Source organism: Triticum urartu, chromosome 3A (genome assembly GCF_056163025.1).
Source record: "Triticum urartu cultivar PI428250 chromosome 3A, HENAU_Tu73, whole genome shotgun sequence".
NCBI classification, from domain to species: Eukaryota; Viridiplantae; Streptophyta; class Magnoliopsida; order Poales; family Poaceae; genus Triticum; species Triticum urartu.
The window spans coordinates 15215705-15236237 of NC_141875.1; the positions used below are offsets into that span (position 1 = coordinate 15215705).

Consider the following 20533-nt stretch of genomic DNA (forward strand, 5'->3'; position numbering starts at 1 on the left):
TATTGCCCCCCAACGACTGAATTTTTCAGAGCCACCATGTACTATCTATGCCAAGATGTGTTGGTTCAACGGGTTATCAAAGATATAGTTGGCGTGGGACGTTTGCTACACCACAACCATGACTCGGTAATCCCCTACATTCCATCCATAGTGCAAGTCTACTTGAAAAGCCTATGGCTAATACTAGCAGGGAGATATCTCCGGTATACTTGTCCAAATCAAATCCTGGTTGTAATATACAAAAAAACAAATCTATGTCTAATTTTTTGCTTGGACAGTTACTCGTATATATGTAAAGTAAGGGTTAAGGGCCCAGACCCCCACAACACCGTCGAATGTTTACCCGCTTCTTAGAATTAGGGATGCAAAGTGGCATCCTGCATCAGCCCACATCCTTCAGTTGATTCAATAAAACCAAGGCATTCCTCTTTTTGTCACAATTAGTGTATTTGTATTACTATCATAGTTTAGAGGGCTTAAGTGGGACACCACGTTGCATCCCTACTTAGAGTAGGGCATATACTACATTCATAGAAATCATATGCTATCGTAAGTAAGGGCCTTTGGCTGGCTTGTTTGCCTTTCTTTCTTACGGGATGCCTTCGAGGCTTCGTCCGGTGATCCGCCTCACCTTTGAAATGCTTGCCTTTCTTTCTTACGGGATGCCTGCTTGGAAGAAATCGACGATGTCCCAGATACACATTGTTCTTACAATTAGCCAAATATATACTGTCGGTATCGTCCAAACAGTGCGTGCATGCGCGGTATCCCCTGTTTGTCTGTCCTGAAAGGTTACTGAGAGGAGGCCAATCATTGATGGTTACGGACAGCAACGCCTTTAGGTCAAATTCTTCCCCATGTGCTCATCCCACGCACGTACACCTGTTCCATTCCACAGCTGTAAGAGTTCTTCAACTAATGGCCTTAGGTACACATCAATGTCGTTGCCGGATTGCTTAGGGCCTTGGATGAGCACTGGCATCATAATGAACTTCCGCTTCATGCACAACCAAGGAGAAAGGTTATACAAACATAGAGTCACAGGCCAGGTGCTATGGTTGCTGCTCTGCTCCCCAAAAGGATTAATGCCATCTGCGCTTAGACCAAACCATACGTTCCTTGCGTCATCTGCAAACTCCTTCCCGTACTTTCTTTCGATTTTTCTCCACTGCGACCCGTCAGCGGGTACTCTCAATTTTCCGTCTTTCTTACGGTCTTCTCTGTGCCATTGCATCGCCTTGGATGCTCTTTGTTTTGGAACAAACGTTTAAACCGTGGTATTATAGGAGCATACCACATCACCTTGGCAGGAATCTTCTTCCTGGGGCGCTCGCCCTCGACATCACCAGGGTCATTGTGGCTGATCTTATAGCGCAATACACCGCATACCGGGCAAGCGTTCAAATCCTCGTACTCACCGCGGTAGAGGATGCAATCATTAGGGCATGCATGTATCTTCTGCACCTCTAACCCTAGAGGGCAGACAACCTTCTTTGCTTTGTACGTACTCTCGGGCAATTCGTTGTCCTTTGGAAGCATATCCTTTATCATTACCAGCAACTTTCCAAATCCCTTGTCAGATACACCATTCTCTGCCTTCCATTGCAGCAATTCCAGTGTGGTGCCCAGATTTTTCTTGTCACCTACACAATTCGGGTACAACAATTTTTTGTGATCCTCTAACATGCGCTGCAACTTCTTCTTCTCCAAATCACTTGCGCAGTTTCTCTTTGCATCGGCAATGGCCCGACCTAGATCATCAACGGGCTCATCCGATGCCTCTTCTTCAGCTTCTTCCCGCATTGCCGGCTCAGCTTCTTCCCGCATTACCGGCTCAGCTTCTTCCGTCATTGTTGTATCATCGTATTCAGGGAACCCATGGCCAGGATAGCTGTCACCGTCCTCTTCTTCTTCATTGTCTTCCATCATAACCCCTGTTTCTCCATGCTTGGTCCAAACATTATAGTGGGGCATGAAACCGGACTCAAATAGGTGGACGTGAATGGTTCTTGACGTAGAGTAATTGCGACCATTCTTACAGCCAGCACATGGACAATGCATAAAATCATCCGCTCGCTTGTTTGCCTCAGCCGCAAGCAGAAAAGTACGCATGCCATTAATGAACTCGGTAGAGCATCGGTCATCGTACATCCATTGCCGGCTCATCTTCAATACACAGCACCAAAAGCATCAAATTAATACAATACATAAAGTTCATACATAAAGATCATACAACACTTAAATGCAACAAACAAATAACTCTCTAGCTAAAGAATTTAAATGCAACAACAAATGCGATCAAGATCGCAACTAAGGTAACAATTGATCCAACAGCATAATGATACCAAGCCTCACTATGAATGGCATATTTTCTAATCTTTCTAATCTTCAAACGCATTTTCTCCATCTTAATCTTGTGATCATCGACGACATCGGCAACATGCAACTCCAATTCCATCTTCTCCCCCTCAATTCTTTTCAATTTTCCTTCAAATCCTCGTTTTCTCTTTCAACTAAATTTAACCTCTCGACAATAGGGTCGGTTGGAATTTCCGGTTCAACTACCTCCTACATACAAATATTTATGTCAACTTGATGGGCATAATTTGTCATAAACACGAAATGCAATGAATAGTGTTAAAAGAGAATATACCACATCCGAATCATAACCCGGACGAGGGCCGACGGGGACGGATATCAAAACCATGGCACTATGTATAACAAACAACGTATGGGTAAGATAATTATACGAGTAACTATATATCCAAATCACACAAACATCAATTTTTTATATAAAACTTCATGAACAAGAGGCTCACCACAAGGTGGTGCCGGCGACGGGACGTTGCGAGCGATCAACGGTGGTTACGACGGAGATTTAGAAGGTACTAAGTAAACCACACCTACATAGGCAAAACTAAGTGTTATTTTTGATCTTAAATTGCATATAAATCAAATACTAGCACATATATATAATTCCTCCCAAATTACTAAACTCAAAAATAAATCACTATATAAAGCATTGCACGAGCTAATCTAGCAATGAGAGATGAAAGGAAAAAGTTGCTAACCTTTGTGATCATTTGAATGGATGGGGGCCTTCAAATCTTGAGAAAAATGTGTGATGAGCTTGAGAGGAAGAGGGAAAAGAACAGAGAGGAGAGGGGAAAGGGGAAGAACAGAGCGAGCTTGAGTGGACGAATGGTCTATGTAGGACAACCTTTAGTACCAGTTCGTGATACGACCCGGTACTAAAGGTGTTGGAGGGGCCCCGGACTAACGACATCCTGCCACCACTCACTTTAGTACCGGTTCGTGGCACGAACCGGTGCTAAAGGTTCGCCACGAACCGGTACTAATGAGAGCGGTCCGGCTAGCCGTTGGAACCGGCACTAATGTACACATTAGTGCCGGCTCAAATTCAAACCGGCACTAATGTGCTTCATGTTTGACCCTTTTTCTACTAGTGTTACGAAGCCGCATGACTCGGTCAATCATCAATGTCTAAAAACAGAAATCATATGCTATCTGATAAAAAGCCTCAGTTGTACCTTATGCTAAGTTCACCCTGCTTTCATTCACATACCAGCTGAGTAATAGCCATTGCATTTGGTTCGTCTAATGGCACATAATTAACAGCATGTTTTCATGGATCCAAACAATTTGATCCGCTTAAGCAACCAGCCCAATGGCCCGCACTTTAAGTCAAAAATATACCAGTATCGATACTTTCCCCACAATCCAACGCCTTCAGAGAGTTGTAGCCCTGCAGTTTTTCACGTTGCGATATGGCCATGTAACCTTGGATCAAGATCACCCAGTTCGGACCCAGAAGCCTCCACGCGATTTTCGCTTACAAATATAGATCATACATAAAGATTGTTCGATACAAGTTCAAGTACTGATTAAGCAATACATGACAAGCTCAAGTGAGGTTTCGACACAAATGACATACATGTTTGCTAGAAGAATAAGTTTAGCAATGTATCAAGACATGCCAAAAGAACACTAATGCCTCCTTCAATAGCTGACAAATATCTACTACGATATTCAGAAGCAGTCTTTGTCAGTCGGCACCCAAATATCGAATCCTACATCCTACGCAGGCAGCGAGTGGTACATACATGGGCCCGCCATCACTTGCGCATGTTTCCTACGATGGCATGAGCATCATACCAACCATGGCTGTGGCACTCCTACCGGAGCCACGGAGCAACACCTTCGGCATAAGGAACAGGAAGCAATCTTTGGGCAGCCCATCATACAAATTAGTGCTCCTAGTTTGAAAGTCCATAGCCCGAGAAAAGCTCGGTTCAGTGCACTACAATGATAGCCTGCACCTGAATTTGGATCCAGTAATGTGAGGCTGGATGTAGCAAACTGAGATGACACCGCCAAGGGACCCCATTGTCATGTTGACAAGGAACAGGTGCCCATCCTCGCCCACGAGAATGGTTGATCCCAGCTGGATGCGGATCTGGAACACCTTGCTGTACGTAACTTTCGGGGGATGCCACTTGTGCTTGCCTGAAAAATGGTCCAGAAGCATCATGGTTGATACGCTGAAGCCGCAGCTGGTTTCGGGGCAGAAACATGGAGCGTGTGGGCAGACTTTCTCGTGGTCTTCTTTCTGGTAGTAACTTATCCTTGCAGTGCATCTGTGATTGCCATTGGAACAAGCAACTTTGATGGATTCAACGACATGTTCTACCATGAGGCAGCAATTGTAGATCGTGGGAAGGGAGCAGAAGTGGCACTTGTCCAGGAGCTTGTCATGGCAAGACGAGCATATGGTATGCCCCACAGTGCACTAAGAAACAGAAACAAATCAAATCAGTACATAAGAAACACTACACATGTTAATAGCTTTAGCTGAAATGATGAACAACACAGAAACAAGAAAGTATGTACCGTGTGGCAGCTGAATACATGTTAGAATAACCATGATACAATTTGAGCTATTGATTTTTCAACTTCCAATTGTGAACTTCTGCTTATTCTTCTTCGTCAATGAAATATAGCTCTACGCTGTCTTTTCGTCCAAAGAAACTGACTTGCAATGTGCAGAAAGTGGAACAAAGATGGAAGAAGAAAAGAATTTCCTGCATTTAGGTGCATTCGAGAAAAAAAAAGTTACCTGAGTGATTGAAATTTAGGTGCATTTAATTCTAGCAAAAATAGAAATTCACTCTTTTTTAAAATTCACTCTTGAATATACCAGAAAAGTCAAGGAAAATACTGTCTACGTTCACAAATGTAATGGCTCCTTTGAGTCCAAGGAATTCTATAGATTGTTTGAGTGATTGAAGTCCATTGGAAATTTTTTTCGACGTTGGTTGATTGGATCCCATACGAGTTTTCCTATGAAATCTTTTGTACTACGTTTTATAGGAAATTCTAACATCCACTCCAACTTTTTTTTACAATTTTTTTTGTTTTTTCATGGCATCAACACTCTTTGCTGCTTCTATATTACTCGAGTGAGTATGCCACTCCAACCCTATACTTTTCTATTCTCGTGTTCTCAGAAACCTATGAATCAAATAGGCCCTAAAATGTTGTAACATTTTTCTGCACCAAATGTATGTAGACGTGTTCTAGTGTGTTTGTTCACTCATTCAAGTTCGTACGTAGTCCATTTTAAATATTCAAAATATCTTATATTTGAGAACCGAGGGAATATCATTTAGGCTAGAAAAACAAACTTATGTTTGTCCTCGCAAAAGGAAACTAAGTTATATTCAATAAATTTAACCAATGCATTTTCACAAAGAAAAATCAACCAATCAAAGGTTATGAAGGGGAAATATTTATAACGGTCAAGTAAAGCTATAACATTGCATATATTGTGAATGAAAAATAGTTTCAAATTTTTGTTGGCATTTCGTAATAATAAAAATTTATTAGTGCATCTTTGTGTTGCCAAATTTCACACATACATGAATACTAACAAAAAACGCAAACAAAAGGAATAAAAAAAGGATGTACCAATTGAGTGCCATGACATTAATAAATTCTGAAGAAACCAAAAACATATGATACTTTGTAGTACTAGATGTTCGACCGCACCATGGAAAGCACACAACATTTTTATTCTGAAATGAGATACTCCCTCCGCATGAAATGATGCTCGTTTAATTTGGGATGGAGGGAGTATAAGATTTGTGTTCTCGCAAAAGAAAAAAAAGATTTATGAAGTTGGACCGAGCAAGATATTTTTAAATAGCTTACATTGATTAAAAGTTTCACCAAATATGTGGTGAAACTGTGCTCGATGACCAAGCCATCTAGAGCGTTCAATGAGCAGAATCTAAAACACAGCAGAATCTCTACAAAATCGTGTACCCGCAGAAAGAACACCCTCTTTCTCAGACAAGCAGGAAGACCCTTAAGTAGTAGCAGGTAATAAGACAAGACGTTGTTGGAACTTGGAGCTTGGGACGTCAACTTGAACTGGGGTAGTAAAGAACACCGATGTAGCGAGAGCCTAGGTCGCAGGTCACTCCTACTCTCTCAAAGCAAAGGCGCAATCCCCATCTTCTCCCAGGCGCCCTCCATAGGTAGCTTCTTCGGCACAGGGAAGGCGGGAATCTGACCCTATGGCGGAGGAGGGGAAGAAGTTGGGGGAGCAGGACAAGAAGAGGCCGCGGCTCTCCGAGAAGGCCGAGGGGAGCGGCGCCAAGAAGTCCAGTGTCGTCGCGGTGACCACGGTGTCACCGGCGGAGCTCGCGGCCCCGAGGAGGGCCGCGCTGTTCTCGCCCAGCCCCGTTGCAAAGGCGAAGCCGGTCACCACGGTGGGGCTGACCAGTCCTCTCGCCGTCATGCCACCGGCGCTGCCTGTGCCGGGTCCGGTGGCCACGAAGACGCGGACACTGGCCGAGCTCAATCCCGTTCCCATCACGAAGTCAGCCGCCACGGTGGCGGTGACCAGTCCAGTGGCCGCCACGCCACCGGCGCCCAGTCCAGCGGCAACGAGGGTGCTCGCGGCACAGAGTCCGGTGGCCACGAAGACGCCGACACCCTGTCCAGTGGCCACGGTGGCAGTGACCACTCCGGTGGCCGCCATGCCATCGGTGCCCAGTCCAGCGGCAACTGCGAAATCGGCTGCCGTGGTGAAGCGGGATGAAGAAGGCGCGGAACACAATGGTGGCGCAATGCTGGCGGAAGAGGAGGAGCCTGCCAACTTGGACTTGCCCAAGAAATTGTTTCACTGCGCGGCCTGTCGTGGCCCCCTCAAGCCTCCGGTGTTCAAGGTACTCCTCTCCTCCTACATTCGAATTAGCTCCTCAAATCAGCGTGAAAAATGATGGATGAACTTTGGGATTGCAGTGCGAAAAGGAGCATTTCGTATGCTGCGCTTGCGGCGGCGGCAACAGAGACGGCAGAGCGAACAGGCACTGCGGTCGATGCGGGCATGACGTCTCCTACACCCACTCCGAGTTCATGGACGGCGTGGTCGGCGCCTACAAGGTGCCGTGCCCGTACAAGCAGCACGGCTGCGCGAGCTCCATCGTGTACCACGCGGCGGCGGACCACAAGGCCAAGTGCGCGCACGCGCCCTGCTACTGCTTCGAGTGCACGCCCCCGTTCGAGGGCTCGCCGGCGGAACTCCTGCGACACCTCACGGCGCCGTCCGGGAAACACTCCTGGCTCACGGACAAGATCAAATACGAGTCTAGCCACCCGCTCGTCGTGCAGGCGCCGTCGGGGGATTACCGCTGCCTGCTGGTCGCGGAGGACGGCAGCGTGTTCCTCCTGGCCGTGGGCGCCGGCAGGGGACCAGCCGGCCGCCGCCCCGTCAACGTCGTGTGTGTCAGGGGCAACGCTGACGCCGACTCGAGGACGCTGTACACGGGCGTGCTCTGGGTGGATGGTCCTCCGGCCGCCCCCGGCCACCTCAGGGGCAGCGTCCAGGTGAAAGGGGACGTGGCGAGCTGCTCCGTCCCGGGCGAGGTGGACATGGAGCAGGGCTTGCTCCATGCGCATGTCAACCCGAGCATGCTGCACGGAGAGTCCGGCGAGGTTCATCTGCGGCTCCGTATCACCAAATTCCCATAAATGAATTAGCCAGCCTTCTCTGATTTGATCACTCCTTGCTCACCATATATATTGTTAGCAACCCAGGCCCAGCTCCCGGTCCATCGGCATATGCTTGGACATTTACGATGCGCATCGGACACTCCACTATAAGCAGAAAGCCCACAACATCCCAAAAGACCGGCCTGAAGGGAGTGTGGCACTCTCCCTTATAAGGAGCTCCGCGTTGCCCAAGGTCAGATTTCTGACACCCCATCCCCCTAGGGAAACCTCCCTTAGGGTGGCGTGGGGCCCAGCTCTGATATCACTTGTTAGCAACCCAAACCCAGCTCTCGGTCCATCGGCATATGCTCGGACGTTTCCGGTGCGCATTGGACACTTCACTATAAGCAGAAAGCCCACAACATCCCAAAAGACCGGCCTGAAGGGAGTGTGGCACTCTCCCTTATAAGGAGCTCCTAGCCTCCTTCCATATCTAAGGTGGGACTAAAGTCACTAGCGTTGCCCAAGGTCAGGTTCCTGACATATATGCTGGGAGTTTGATCTCACCGTACTTACTTACGTAGCTACTGCATCATTTTGCTCTCTTTTGGCTGTACATGAACCCCGGTATGAGCTAATGTAAGGAAAAAACCCAGTATGAACTTGTTATTAGTGTTATTAGTGTTGGATTGTGTTTGCCACTTGTGATTGCTTGTGTTCGCGCTTCTGAAGTCTAGCTTAGGTAATCAGTGTACAGAATACTTAAATTTCGTCTCCAAAAATTATAAGATTGTGTTTGGTAAATTTATCACCTACTCCTATAGTCAACTAAGATGTGACAAGAATCATGTACACCCAAAATGGTGAACCAACGATACTCAGCCCCACTCCCCCCCCCCCCCCCCCCCACCCAATGTATCCGGTGCACCCGCATTTGTGGTGCTACCGGTGCACCGGATGCCATAGAATATTTTTAAAAATATGAAAAAAAATTCTATCATGTTAACACAACATCAATGTATGATGTCACAAAATTTCGAATAAAAATTTGAAATGGTTTTTGAGATACAAAAATAACAAATTTGACACCAGTATGATAATGGGCCAAATCCAAAGCCTAAGTTATGTTGTGTATTATTCAATGTTGAATTTATCATTTTTGTTTCCGAGTTATGTTTAGAATTTTTACTTGAAATTTTGTTACAACATACATTAATGTTGTATGACTGTGCTAATTTTTTCCAGAATTTTTTGAACATTTTAAAAGCACAATATGAGTCCGGTGCACCGGTAGCACTACGAGCTCCAGTGCACCAGATATCCCCCCCCCCTCGTCTCTGGGTTAGCTGCAACCACAGGCCGGCTAGCCCTTGTACCCCTCACCATACCAGAGGGGAGTTTTCTTCGGAGTAATAGACAAAAATCTACTTTCATGTATCCGTCCCACAGAACTACCACATTTTGAAAACTGACCAAAAACTCCAGATTAGTGCTAATTTCATGACAAAAAACTACCAGGTCGAGTTGAAGACCGATTTAACCATTTTAAACCCCTTTCTGACAGAGGTGGCCCACCTGTCGGGATGGCTGCCGCGCTAACGGCTAACGGCCCACACATCAGCCCCGCCGCCCACCATCTGCTCCTCCCCTCCCCTCCGGATCGACTCGACCTAGGCTGGCCGCGTCCTCCAGATCCGCCGGTAGAGGAGGAGGAGGAGCCTCCTCCCACCGCCACTGCGCCCTCCAACCTTCTCTCCCTCCTCGCGCGCGCCCAGAACCCTAGCCATGGCGACTCGAGGAGTACTGGTGGTGCACCGACCGTTGCCTCAACCGGGGCGGCGGCGGCGGCCCCGACCTCATCGTCGACGACGCCACGCTGCTCATCCACCAGGGTGTCAAGGCCGACAAGGAGTCCACCGACAACCCTGAGTACAAGGTCGTGCTCGCCATCATCCGCGACGGGCTTAAGACCGATGCCCAAAAGTACCGCAAGATGAAGGACAGGCTCGTCGGCATCTCCGAGGAGACCACCACCGGCGTAAAGAGGCTCTACCAGATGCACGAGTGCGGGGCCAGAGCTCTACTTGTCAATCACTAAAGAAGGTCGCCGGTGCCACGGGCTGCCGCTGCTCATCGGCGTCGACGTGTCGGCACGGTGGTGCTGCCCGATGCACATAAGGTGATTGTTGAAATGTCAAACAGAGAAGGAGGGAAGGAATAAGAAGGTTGATGATGACGTGTGGGTCCCATTTGTCATAACGGTTAACTTCACGATCAAAATAAACAGAGTTGACTTTGCTGCCGGTCCCACATGTCATAAACAGGTTTAAAATCATAAAAATGGTCATCAACTCGACCTGGTAGTTTTTTGTCACGAAATTAGCACTAATCTCGAGTTTTCGGTCACTTTTCAATATGTGGTAGTTCTGTGGGACGGATACGTGAAATGTGGTAGTTTTTGTCAATTACTCGTTGTCTTCGTCTACTCAGACGCGCGCCTGCGCCCAATGACTCCAATGCATCATGCATGTTACCGCGACACAAATGTACGTAGTATTGTTGGCAACTAGAAGTTATTAGGTAGGAATATAGTAAGATAAGGGAATAGCAATTGGTTGCTTAAATACTACACAATTCATTTGACATTGCTGGGTAAGTCAACATATGCAGATAGTTGAAAAGAAAACTTACTTCGAACAAAGTCTGGACGGATGATTTTGTTGGGAAAGTTAGCATATATGTCATGACCAGGCCCTTCTATGTGCAGTGCAATTTTAGTTCCATCTTTCAGTACATAAAACTTTGCAATTTCATTCCAAAAGCCAGTGCCAAAATAAGAGTCACCACATTCATCAAGTTTTACAGTAGCAACGATTGTAAATCCATGGTTTGTGCACAGTATGACATTCGTGGAGCCTTGATGTATGTAAAGGGAAAAATTGTGCACTACATAATCTGTTGCATAGCGTGAGATGTCATGCAGAAAATGGTAGAGTTGTTAAAGAAAATATGGTAACATGCAAATATGGGCCCAAATTGAAAGAACTGTAGAGCAGTTGAAATCGAAGGACAAAAGTCTATAATTAAATAGATAGGGTAAACATGATGTCATGGAAATATGAGAGTAATCGAAAGAACAATACATCATTAATTTGCCTAATATGGAAAGAAGAGGGGGGAAATCCCCTTTGACGTATATGGTGCATGTGGCACCTTTTATCCAAATGTAGCAATATTTAGAATATGTTCAGGAAAGTAGGTCATGCCAACCGATTTAGGGTGAGATTGAACATACCGCGCGCGTCCTCAAGTTATCTGGTACGATGAGATGGAATCTCTGGCGCCGGTCGCCGAGTCCTGAAGTATCGGCGCACTATACATTCTATGAATGAAATAAAACCCTCAAATCAGCTTGAATAAAAATGAATTCACGGCGATTTCTGCCAGGTGATTAAAGGAGACAGATGAACTGGGATAAGAGATGAGATAATATCTCGTTAAATTAGTTACCTTGTCATCCATGAGAAAGAACCCTCAGTACAGCAGATTCCACAACCGAGCGGAGCTGGGTCAACCGCGAGCAGCATCGAGAAAGTCGATGGCGATAGGCGGCGGCAAGCGGAAGTGGCGAAATGCGGTGGGCTTTGTCGGCAGCTTGGCGGCGGCGGCATGCATCGAGCTAAGTGTTTACTGCTGCGATAGGCGGTGCCATGGCATAAACGCGTAGGAGCTTGTGCAGGTGTGATTGGGGAACATACTGGAGGGGCCGAGGTGGGTGGCGGCGGGGTGAGGGTTTTTGTGACATGGGGATGGTGAGGGTTTTCTTCTTTCTTTTTTGATTTGGGTGGTGAGCGTTTTCTATCCCATAAAGAATTTTGAGGGCGACGTTTTGTTAGAGCGAACCATGTGTGATTGACGCAACAGGTAAAATGATAGTCATTGCACACGGTTCCAATTTTGGGAACCATGTGTTATTGACGTACTACCTCCGTCCTGGTTTACTGGTCCCCCGTTGTAATTTTTACCAAAATTTGGCGAAATATTTAACATACTCAGACATAGATAATAAGCGTACACGTACATAAGCATAGTTCAACCATAAGTACATAGTTCAACCGTCATTAAGCATACTCAAGCGTACATAGTTCGATCCATCCCACATCTCATCTCACATACGGCCGGCACGATCCTGAAGCTTCTCCAGGTACTCGGCGTACGCGTCGTGCGCCACCCTGCGAGAATACTTCTGCTTGAAGGAGCCAACGGCCCGTCCTCTTGCATGCGCAAGAACACTTAGATAAGCGTCATGAATCTTATGGTTGCAAAATGGGCATCCATAGCCGTCGTTCGAGGTCCTAATATGTCTGTTATGCATTCCCGCATAAAGCTCCCTTAGGATTCGCCTCTTGTACCTCCTTTGGGCATCTTCATCCTCGCTGTCCACATCGTCAGACATCACCTATACATATAGTGAAACAAATTTGGCATCAAATCACTGATTACATGCCGTGAAGTAGGATTAGGAATTTATGGCTATTTATTTCACTGGTAGAAAAAGGGCCTTTAGTCTCGGTTCGTAAGGGCCTTTAGTCCCGGTTCTGGAACCGGGACTAAAGGGTCGGTACTAATGCCCTGACCCTTTAGTCCCGGTTCAATCCAGAACCGGGACTAAAGGCCCTCCATGTGACCGGTCCACCTTTAGTCCCGGTTGGTAACACCAACCGGTACTAAAGGAAATTTTATGATTTTTTTTGAAATTTTTTTTTGAATTTTTTTTATTTTCAAATTTCTGAATTATTTTAACCTCTAATCTCTAATCACCCCTCATCACTGCTCAATTTAATCTCTAATCACCCCTCATCATTCCAAATCATCTAACTTCCCGAACGGTCACCCATCCTCTCACTACTCCAGCCTGAGCACACTTAACTTCCGGGTTCTATTCTCCCTCGTTTCCAAGTCTGCACTTGTTGTTTTCCTGACAATAGTAAGATGTCAATCCTATTAACCCTTAGGAATTTAGCTTGAGCATGAAGTCACATATTTCACTGTTTGAGTTTGAAACTATTGTTTTAAAAAACAATAATTTTTTAGTAACACTAATATTTCTAGAATAAGTAGTTTGACCAGATTTGACCAAAATTCAAAAAAACTGAAATCATTATTTAATAACACTAATATTCTTGAATAATTATTTAGTAACACTAATACTTCTTGAATAAGTAGTTTGACCATAGTTTGACCAGATTTAATGAAAATTTAAAAAAACTGAAATTTGAGCGTAACTTTTTTTCCTTTTGGAATTTGAGGATTCTACAAATTTGCAAACAGGCCGTCGGATGTAACTTTTCGAGTAGATGATTTTTCATATAAAAAACTTTTTAATCCGAGCTCGTATGCAAAAGTTATGCCCATTTTACAAATTCCAGAGAGATTTTGTAAATAAAGTCAAAATTCATATTTGTAAATTTTCCAAACAACTAGACCACATATCACATGGGAAACTTATTTTATTTTATTTTTATTGACATTTCCATCATTTTCTTTTGTTTTTTCTAAAACTGAAAAGGCGGTCCACGGGGGGGGGGGGGGGGAGTTTGAAAATGGGACCTTTAGTACCGGTTCGTGCCATGAACCGGTACTAATGCCTCAAAGCCCATTAGTCCCGGTTGGTGGCACCAACCGGGACCAATGGGCATCGCACCCTTTAGTCCCGGTTCGTGGCACGAACCGGGACTAAAGGGCCCAGGTGAACCGGGACTAATGCCTTAGCCGCACGAACCGGGATAAATACACCCATTTGTCCCGGTTCTGGACTGAACCGGGACTAATGGGCTTACCCGGCCTGGACCAAAGCCCCCTTTTCTACTAGTGTTTATACATATTCAGAGATTATGGTTCGATTTTTAAGCACAATCGTCTATGTACAGACCAATCTTCAAGAAAATAATGGCACAAACATATGTAGGTCATTCAAAATCAATTGTCAAGTTCTAGCTAGGAACTATTAGCATGAACACTAACCCTAGTCAGATTACTAGCAGAAATCATTTGCACAGATGAAATAACTAATTACTTATCACATGTACCATTCAAACAATCAATACACTACATGGATCTAATGAAACTTACTCAGATTTCATGGATTGGGAGAACATAACCACCGGTTTTTTGTTCCAAAAAGAGGGAGGCAGGAGTAACCAGAGAAACCCTATGATCTATTTCACACATAAATAGGTATAGATGACTAACCAGCCGTCTGTCGTCGTCAGAGTCGTCTCCAGAATGGTTGTTGGAGTCGTCGCCGGAGTGGTCGTCGGAGTCGGTGTGGAACTCCGCCTCCGACTGTGGAAGCTCGACACCGTCGACGACGTCAAGGTGCAGCGATAACTCGTCGGCGGTGATGGCAACCTCTGTCTCCATCTCCACGCCGTGCTCCGGTGCTTTAGCAGCCCCGGCGCCGCCACTCCCTCCGATGGGGTGCTTCGGCAGCATCCTCATACACCGACGGCTTTGAGGACTGAGAGCGGCGTCGAGGTTGCAAGCAGAGAGAGAGGATTGTGTGCGTAGCGAGGATGGGGGTGCGGCCGCTCGGGCGCACCATTAATATGGAGTAGTGGGAGTTGTGGGAGAGAGACGGGCGGCGGTCAAACCGATGCTCGCCTCCCGGTGAGGCTGCGCACCCGACTGCTGGCATGTCTACCAAAGTTTTACACAGCTACTTGCACGCCTCCCGATGAAACTGTTGGAGAACGTTGCAGAAAACAAAAAATTTCCTACTCGTTTCACCAAGATCCATCTAGGAGTTCATCTAGCAACGAGTGATTAGATGCATCTACGTACCTTGTAGATCGCGAGCGGAAGCGTTCAAAGAACAGGGATGATGTAGTCGAACACGACGTGATTCATATCACCGATGATCAAGCACCGAACGGACGGTGCCTCCGCGTTCAACACACGTACGGAACGGATGACGTCTCCTCCTTTCTTGATCCAGCAAGGGGGGAAGAGAGGTTGATGAAGATCCAGCAGCACGACGGCGTGGTGGTGGATGCAGGGCGTCACAGTAGCAGGGCTTCGCCTATACTACGAGAGAGAGACGTAACGGGGAGAGAGGAAGCACCAAAGGCTGAGGTATGAAATCCCTCCTCTCCCCCACTATATATAGGAGGGCCAAGGGGGGTTGGTGCGCAGCCTAGGAGATCCAATCTCCTAGGTGCGGCGGCCAGGGGAGGGTTTCCCTCCCCCCCAAGGCACCTCGGGGTGCCTTCCACCACTTGGACTCCTCCGTGGTGGAAACCCTAGGCGCATGGGCCTAGTAGGGCTGGTGCCCTTGGCCCATGAAGGCCAAGGCGCACCCCCTACAGCCCATGTGACCCCCCGGGACAGATGGCCCCACCCGGTGGGCCCCCGGGACCCCTCCGGTGGTCCCGGTACAATACGGATAACCCCGAAACTTGTGCCGATGGCCGAAACAGCACTTCCTATATATAATTCTTTACCTCCGGACCATTCCGGAACTCCTCGTGACGTCCGGGATCTCATCCGGGACTCCGAACAACATTCGGGTTACTGCATATTCATATCTTCATAACCCTAGCGTCACCGAACCTTAAGTGTGTAGACCCTACGGGTTCGGGAGACAAGCAGACATGACCGAGACGACTCTCCGGTCAATAACCAACAGCGGGATCTGGATACCCATGATGGCTCCCACATGCTCCACGATGATCTCATCGGATGAACCACGATGTCGAGGATTAATCAACCCCGTATACAATTCCCTTTGTCAATCGGTATGTTACTTGCCCGAGACTCGATCGTCGGTATCCCAATACCTTGTTCAATCTCGTTACCGGCAAGTCACTTTACTCGTACCGTAATGCATGATCCCGTGATCAACCACTTGGTCACCTTGAGCTCATAATGATGATGCATTACCGAGTGGGCCCAGTGATACCTCTCCGTTATCCAGAGTGACAAATCCCAGTCTCGATCCGTGTCAACCCAACAGACACTTTCGGAGATACCTGTAATGCACCTTTATAGTCACCCAGTTACGTTGTGACGTTTGATACACCCAAAGCACTCCTACGGTATCCGGGAGTTACACGATCTCATGGTCAAAGGAAAAGATACTTGACATTGGAAAAGCTCTAGCAAACGAACTACACGATCTTTGTACTATGCTTAGGATTGGGTCTTGTCCATCACATCATTCTCCTAATGATGTGATCCCGTTATCAATGACATCCAATGTCCATAGCCAGGAAATCATGACTATCTGTTGATCAACGAGCTAGTCAACTAGAGGCTTACTAGGGACATATAATGGTCTATGTATTCACACGTGTATTACGATTTCCGGATAATACAGTTATAGCATGAATAAAGACAATTATCATGAACAAAGAAATATAATAATAATGCTTTCATTATTGCCTCTAGGGCATATTTCCAACAGTCTCCCACTTGCACTAGAGTCAATAATCTAGTTACATTGTGATGAATCGAACACCCATGGAATTCTGGTGTTGATCATGTTTTGCCCTAGGGAGAGGTTTAGTCAACGGATCTGCTATATTCAGGTCCGTATGTACTTTACAAATCTCTATGTCTCCATCTTGAACATTTTCACGAATGGAGTTGAAGCGACGCTTGATGTGCCTTGTCTTCTTGTGAAACCTGGGCTCCTTGGCAAGTGCAATAGCTCCAGTGTTGTCACAAAAGAGTTTGATTGGCCCCGACGCATTGGGTATGACTCCTAGGTCGGTGATGAACTCCTTCACCCATATAGCTTCATGTGCTGCCTCCGAGGCTGCCATGTACTCCGCTTCACATGTAGATCCCGCCATGACGCTCTGTTTGCAGCTGCACCAGCTCACTGCTCCACCATTCAACATATACACGTATCCGGTTTGTGACTTAGAGTCATCCAGATCTGTGTCGAAGCTAGCGTCGACGTAACCCTTTACGACGAGCTCTTCGTCACCTCCATAAACGAGAAACATTTCCCTAGTCCTTTTCAGGTACTTCAGGATATTCTTGACCGCTGTCCAGTGTTCCTTGCCGGGATTACTTTGGTACCTTCCTACCAAACTTACGGCAAGGTTTACATCAGGTCTGGTACACAGCATGGCATACATAATAGAACCTATGGCTGAGGCATAGGGGATGACACTCATCTCTTCTATCTCTTCTGCCGTGGTCGGACATTGAGCTGTGCTCAATTTCATACCTTGCAAAACAGGCAAGAACCCTTTCTTGGACTGATCCATTTTGAACTTCTTCAAAATCTTATCAAGGTATGTGCTTTGTGAAAGACCTATGAGGCGTCTTGATCTATCTCTGTAGATCTTGATGCCTAATATATAAGCAGCTTCTCCAAGGTCCTTCATTGAAAAACTTTTATTCAAGTAGGCCTTGATGCTGTCCAAGAGTTCTATATCATTTCCCATCAAAAGTATGTCATCTACATATAATATGAGAAATGCTACAAAGCTCCCACTCACTTTCTTGTAAAAGCAGGCTTCTCCATAAGTCTGCGTAAACCCAAACGCTTTGATCATCTCATCAAAGCGAATGTTCCAACTCCGAGATGCTTGCACCAGCCCATAAATCGAGCGTTGGAGCTTGCACACCTTGTCAGCATTCTTAGGATCGACAAAACCTTCCGTCTGCATCATATACAAATCTTCCTTAAGGAAACCATTAAGGAATGCCGTTTTGACATCCATTTGCCATATCTCATAATCATAGAATGCGGCAATCGCTAACATGATTCGGACGGACTTCAGCTTCGCTACCAGTGAGAAAGTCTCATCGTAGTCAACCCCTTGAACTTGTCGATAACCCTTAGCGACAAGCCTAGCTTTATAGATGGTCACATTACCATCCGCGTCTGTCTTCTTCTTAAAGATCCATTTATTTTCTATGGCTCGCCGTTCAACGGGCAAGTCAGTCAAAGTCCATACTTCATTTTCATACATGGATCCTATCTCGGATTTCATGGCTTCTAGCCATTTGTCGGAATCCGGGCCCGCCATCGCTTCTTCATAGTTCGAAGGTTCACTGTTGTCTAACAACATGATTTCCAAGACAGGGTTGCCGTACCACTCTGGTGCGGAACGTGTCCTTGTGGACCTTCGAATTTCAGTAGGAGATTGATCAGAAGTATCTTGATCATTATCATTAACTTCCTCTCTAGTCGGTGCAGGCACCTCAGGAACATTTTCTTGAGTTGCGCCATTTACCGGTTCAAGAGGTAATACTTCATCAAGCTCTACTTTCCTCCCACTTACTTCTGTCGAGAGAAACTCTTTCTCTAGAAAGAATCCATTCCTGGCAACAAAGATCTTGCCTTCGGATCTGAGGTAGAAGGTATACCCATAAGTTTCTTTAGGGTATCCTATGAAGACGCATTTTTCCGACTTGGGTTCGAGCTTTTCAGGTTGAAGTTTCTTGACATAAGCATCGCATCCCCAAACTTTTAGAAACGACAGCTTAGGTTTCTTCCCAAACCATAATTCATACGGTGTCGTCTCAACGGATTTCGACGGGGCCCTATTTAAAGTGAATGCGGCAGTCTCTAAAGCATAGCCCCAAAAAGATAACGGTAAATCAGCAAGAAACATCATAGATCGCACCATATCTAATAAAGTGCGATTACGACGTTCGGACACACCATTACGCTGAGGTGTTCCAGGCGGCGTTAGTTGTGAAACTATTCCACATTTTCTTAAGTGTGTGCCAAATTCGTGACTCAAGTATTCTCCTCCACGATCTGATCGTAGAAACTTGATTTTCCTGTCACGTTGATTCTCAACTTCACTCTGAAATTCCTTGAACTTTTCAAAGGTTTCAGACTTGTGTTTCATTAAGTAGACATACCCATATCTACTTAAGTCATCAGTGAGGGTGAGAACATAACGATAGCCACCGCGAGCCTCAACACTCATTGGACCGCACACATCAGTATGTATGATTTCCAATAAGTTGGTTGCTCGCTCCATTGTTCCTGAGAACGGAGTCTTGGTCATTTTTCCCATGAGGCATGGTTCGCACGTGTCAAATGATTCATAATCAAGAGATTCTAAAAGTCCATCTGCATGGAGCTTCTTCATGCGTTTGACACCTATGTGACCAAGGCGGCAGTGCCACAAGTATGTGGGACTATCATTATCAACTTTACATCTTTTGGTATTCACACTATGAATATGTGTAGTAATATGCTCGAGATTCATTAAGAATAAACCATTGACTATCGGAGCATGACCATAAAACATATCTCTCATATAAATAGAACAACCATTATTCTCGGATTTAAATGAGTAGCCATCTCGTATTAAACGAGATCCTGATACAATGTTCATGCTCAGACATGGCACTAAATAACAATTATTGAGGTTTATAACTAATCCCGTAGGTAAATGTAGAGGTAGCGTGCCGACGGCGATCACATCGACCTTGGAACCATTCCCGACGCGCATCGTCACCTCGTCCTTCTCCAGTTTCCGTTTATTCCGCAGCTCCTGTGGTGAGTTACAAATATGAGTAACGGCACCGGTATCAAATACCCAGGAGTTACTACGAGTACTGGTAAGGTACACATCAATCACATGTATATCAAATATACCTTTGGTGTTGCCGGCCTTCTTATCCGCTAAGTATTTAGGGCAGTTCCGCTTCCAGTGACCCTTCCCTTTGCAATAAAAGCACTCTGTCTCAGGCTTGGGTCCATTCTTTGACTTCTTCCCGAGAGCTTGCTTGCCGGGCGCAGCAACTTCCTTGCCGTCCTTCTTGAAGTTCTTTTTACCCTTGCCCTTCTTGAACTTAGTGGTTTTATTCATCATCAACACTTGATGTTCCTTCTTGACTTCAACCTCTGCTGATTTCAGCATAGCAAATACTTCAGGAATGGTCTTTACCATCCCCTGCATATTGAAGTTCATCACAAAGCTCTTGTAGCTTGGTGGAAGCGACTGGAGGATTCTGTCAATGACCGCGTCATCCGGGAGATTAACTCCCAGCTGAGTCAAGCGGTTATGTAACCCAGACATAGTGAGTATGTGCTCACTGACAGAACTATTTTCCTCCATCTTACAGCTGAAGAACTTATCGGAGACTTCATATCTCTCGATCCGGGCATGAGCTTGAAAAACCATTTTTAGCTCTTCGAACATCTCATATGCTCCATGTCTCTCAAAACGCTTTTGGAGCCCCGACTCTAAGCTGTAAAGCATGTCGCACTGAACGAGGGAGTAGTCATCAGTACGTGTCTGCCAAGCGTTCATAGCGTCTTGGTTCTGTGGGACGGGTGGATCACCTAGCGGTGCTTGTAGGACATAATCTTTCTTGGCAGCTATGAGGATGATCCTCAGGTTCCGGACCCAGTCCGTATAGTTGCTGCCATCGTCTTTCATCTTGGTTTTCTCTAGGAACGCGTTGAAATTGAATACAACGTTGGCCATTTGATCTACAGGACATATTGTAAAGATTTTAGACTAAGTTCATG

At 46.0% G+C, this 20533-nt stretch overlaps 1 protein-coding gene and 1 pseudogene across 1 annotated transcript; one reads left to right on the forward strand and one right to left on the reverse strand.

Moving 5' to 3' along the window:
* Nucleotides 1–4153: 4153 nt before the first annotated feature.
* LOC125546490 (E3 ubiquitin-protein ligase SINA-like 4) lies at nt 4154–6002 on the reverse strand (annotated as a pseudogene).
* Nucleotides 6003–6599: 597 nt separating this feature from the next.
* Nucleotides 6600–8058, forward strand: LOC125546489 (uncharacterized). Its single transcript, XM_048710739.2, has 2 exons — nt 6600–7253; nt 7330–8058. The coding sequence occupies exons 1-2, from the start codon at nt 6600–6602 to the stop codon at nt 8056–8058; spliced, it is 1383 nt and encodes a 460-aa protein (XP_048566696.2).
* Nucleotides 8059–20533: the final 12475 nt, after the last annotated feature.

Bases quoted from the DNA above. Each gene is read 5' to 3' on its own strand.
- LOC125546489 (XM_048710739.2), top strand. From the start codon at position 6,600: ATGGCGGAGGAGGGGAAGAAGTTGGGGGAGCAGGACAAGAAGAGGCCG. The intron at 7,254-7,329 runs GTACTCCTCTCC...TTGGGATTGCAG, and splicing joins TCAAGCCTCCGGTGTTCAAG to TGCGAAAAGGAGCATTTCGT.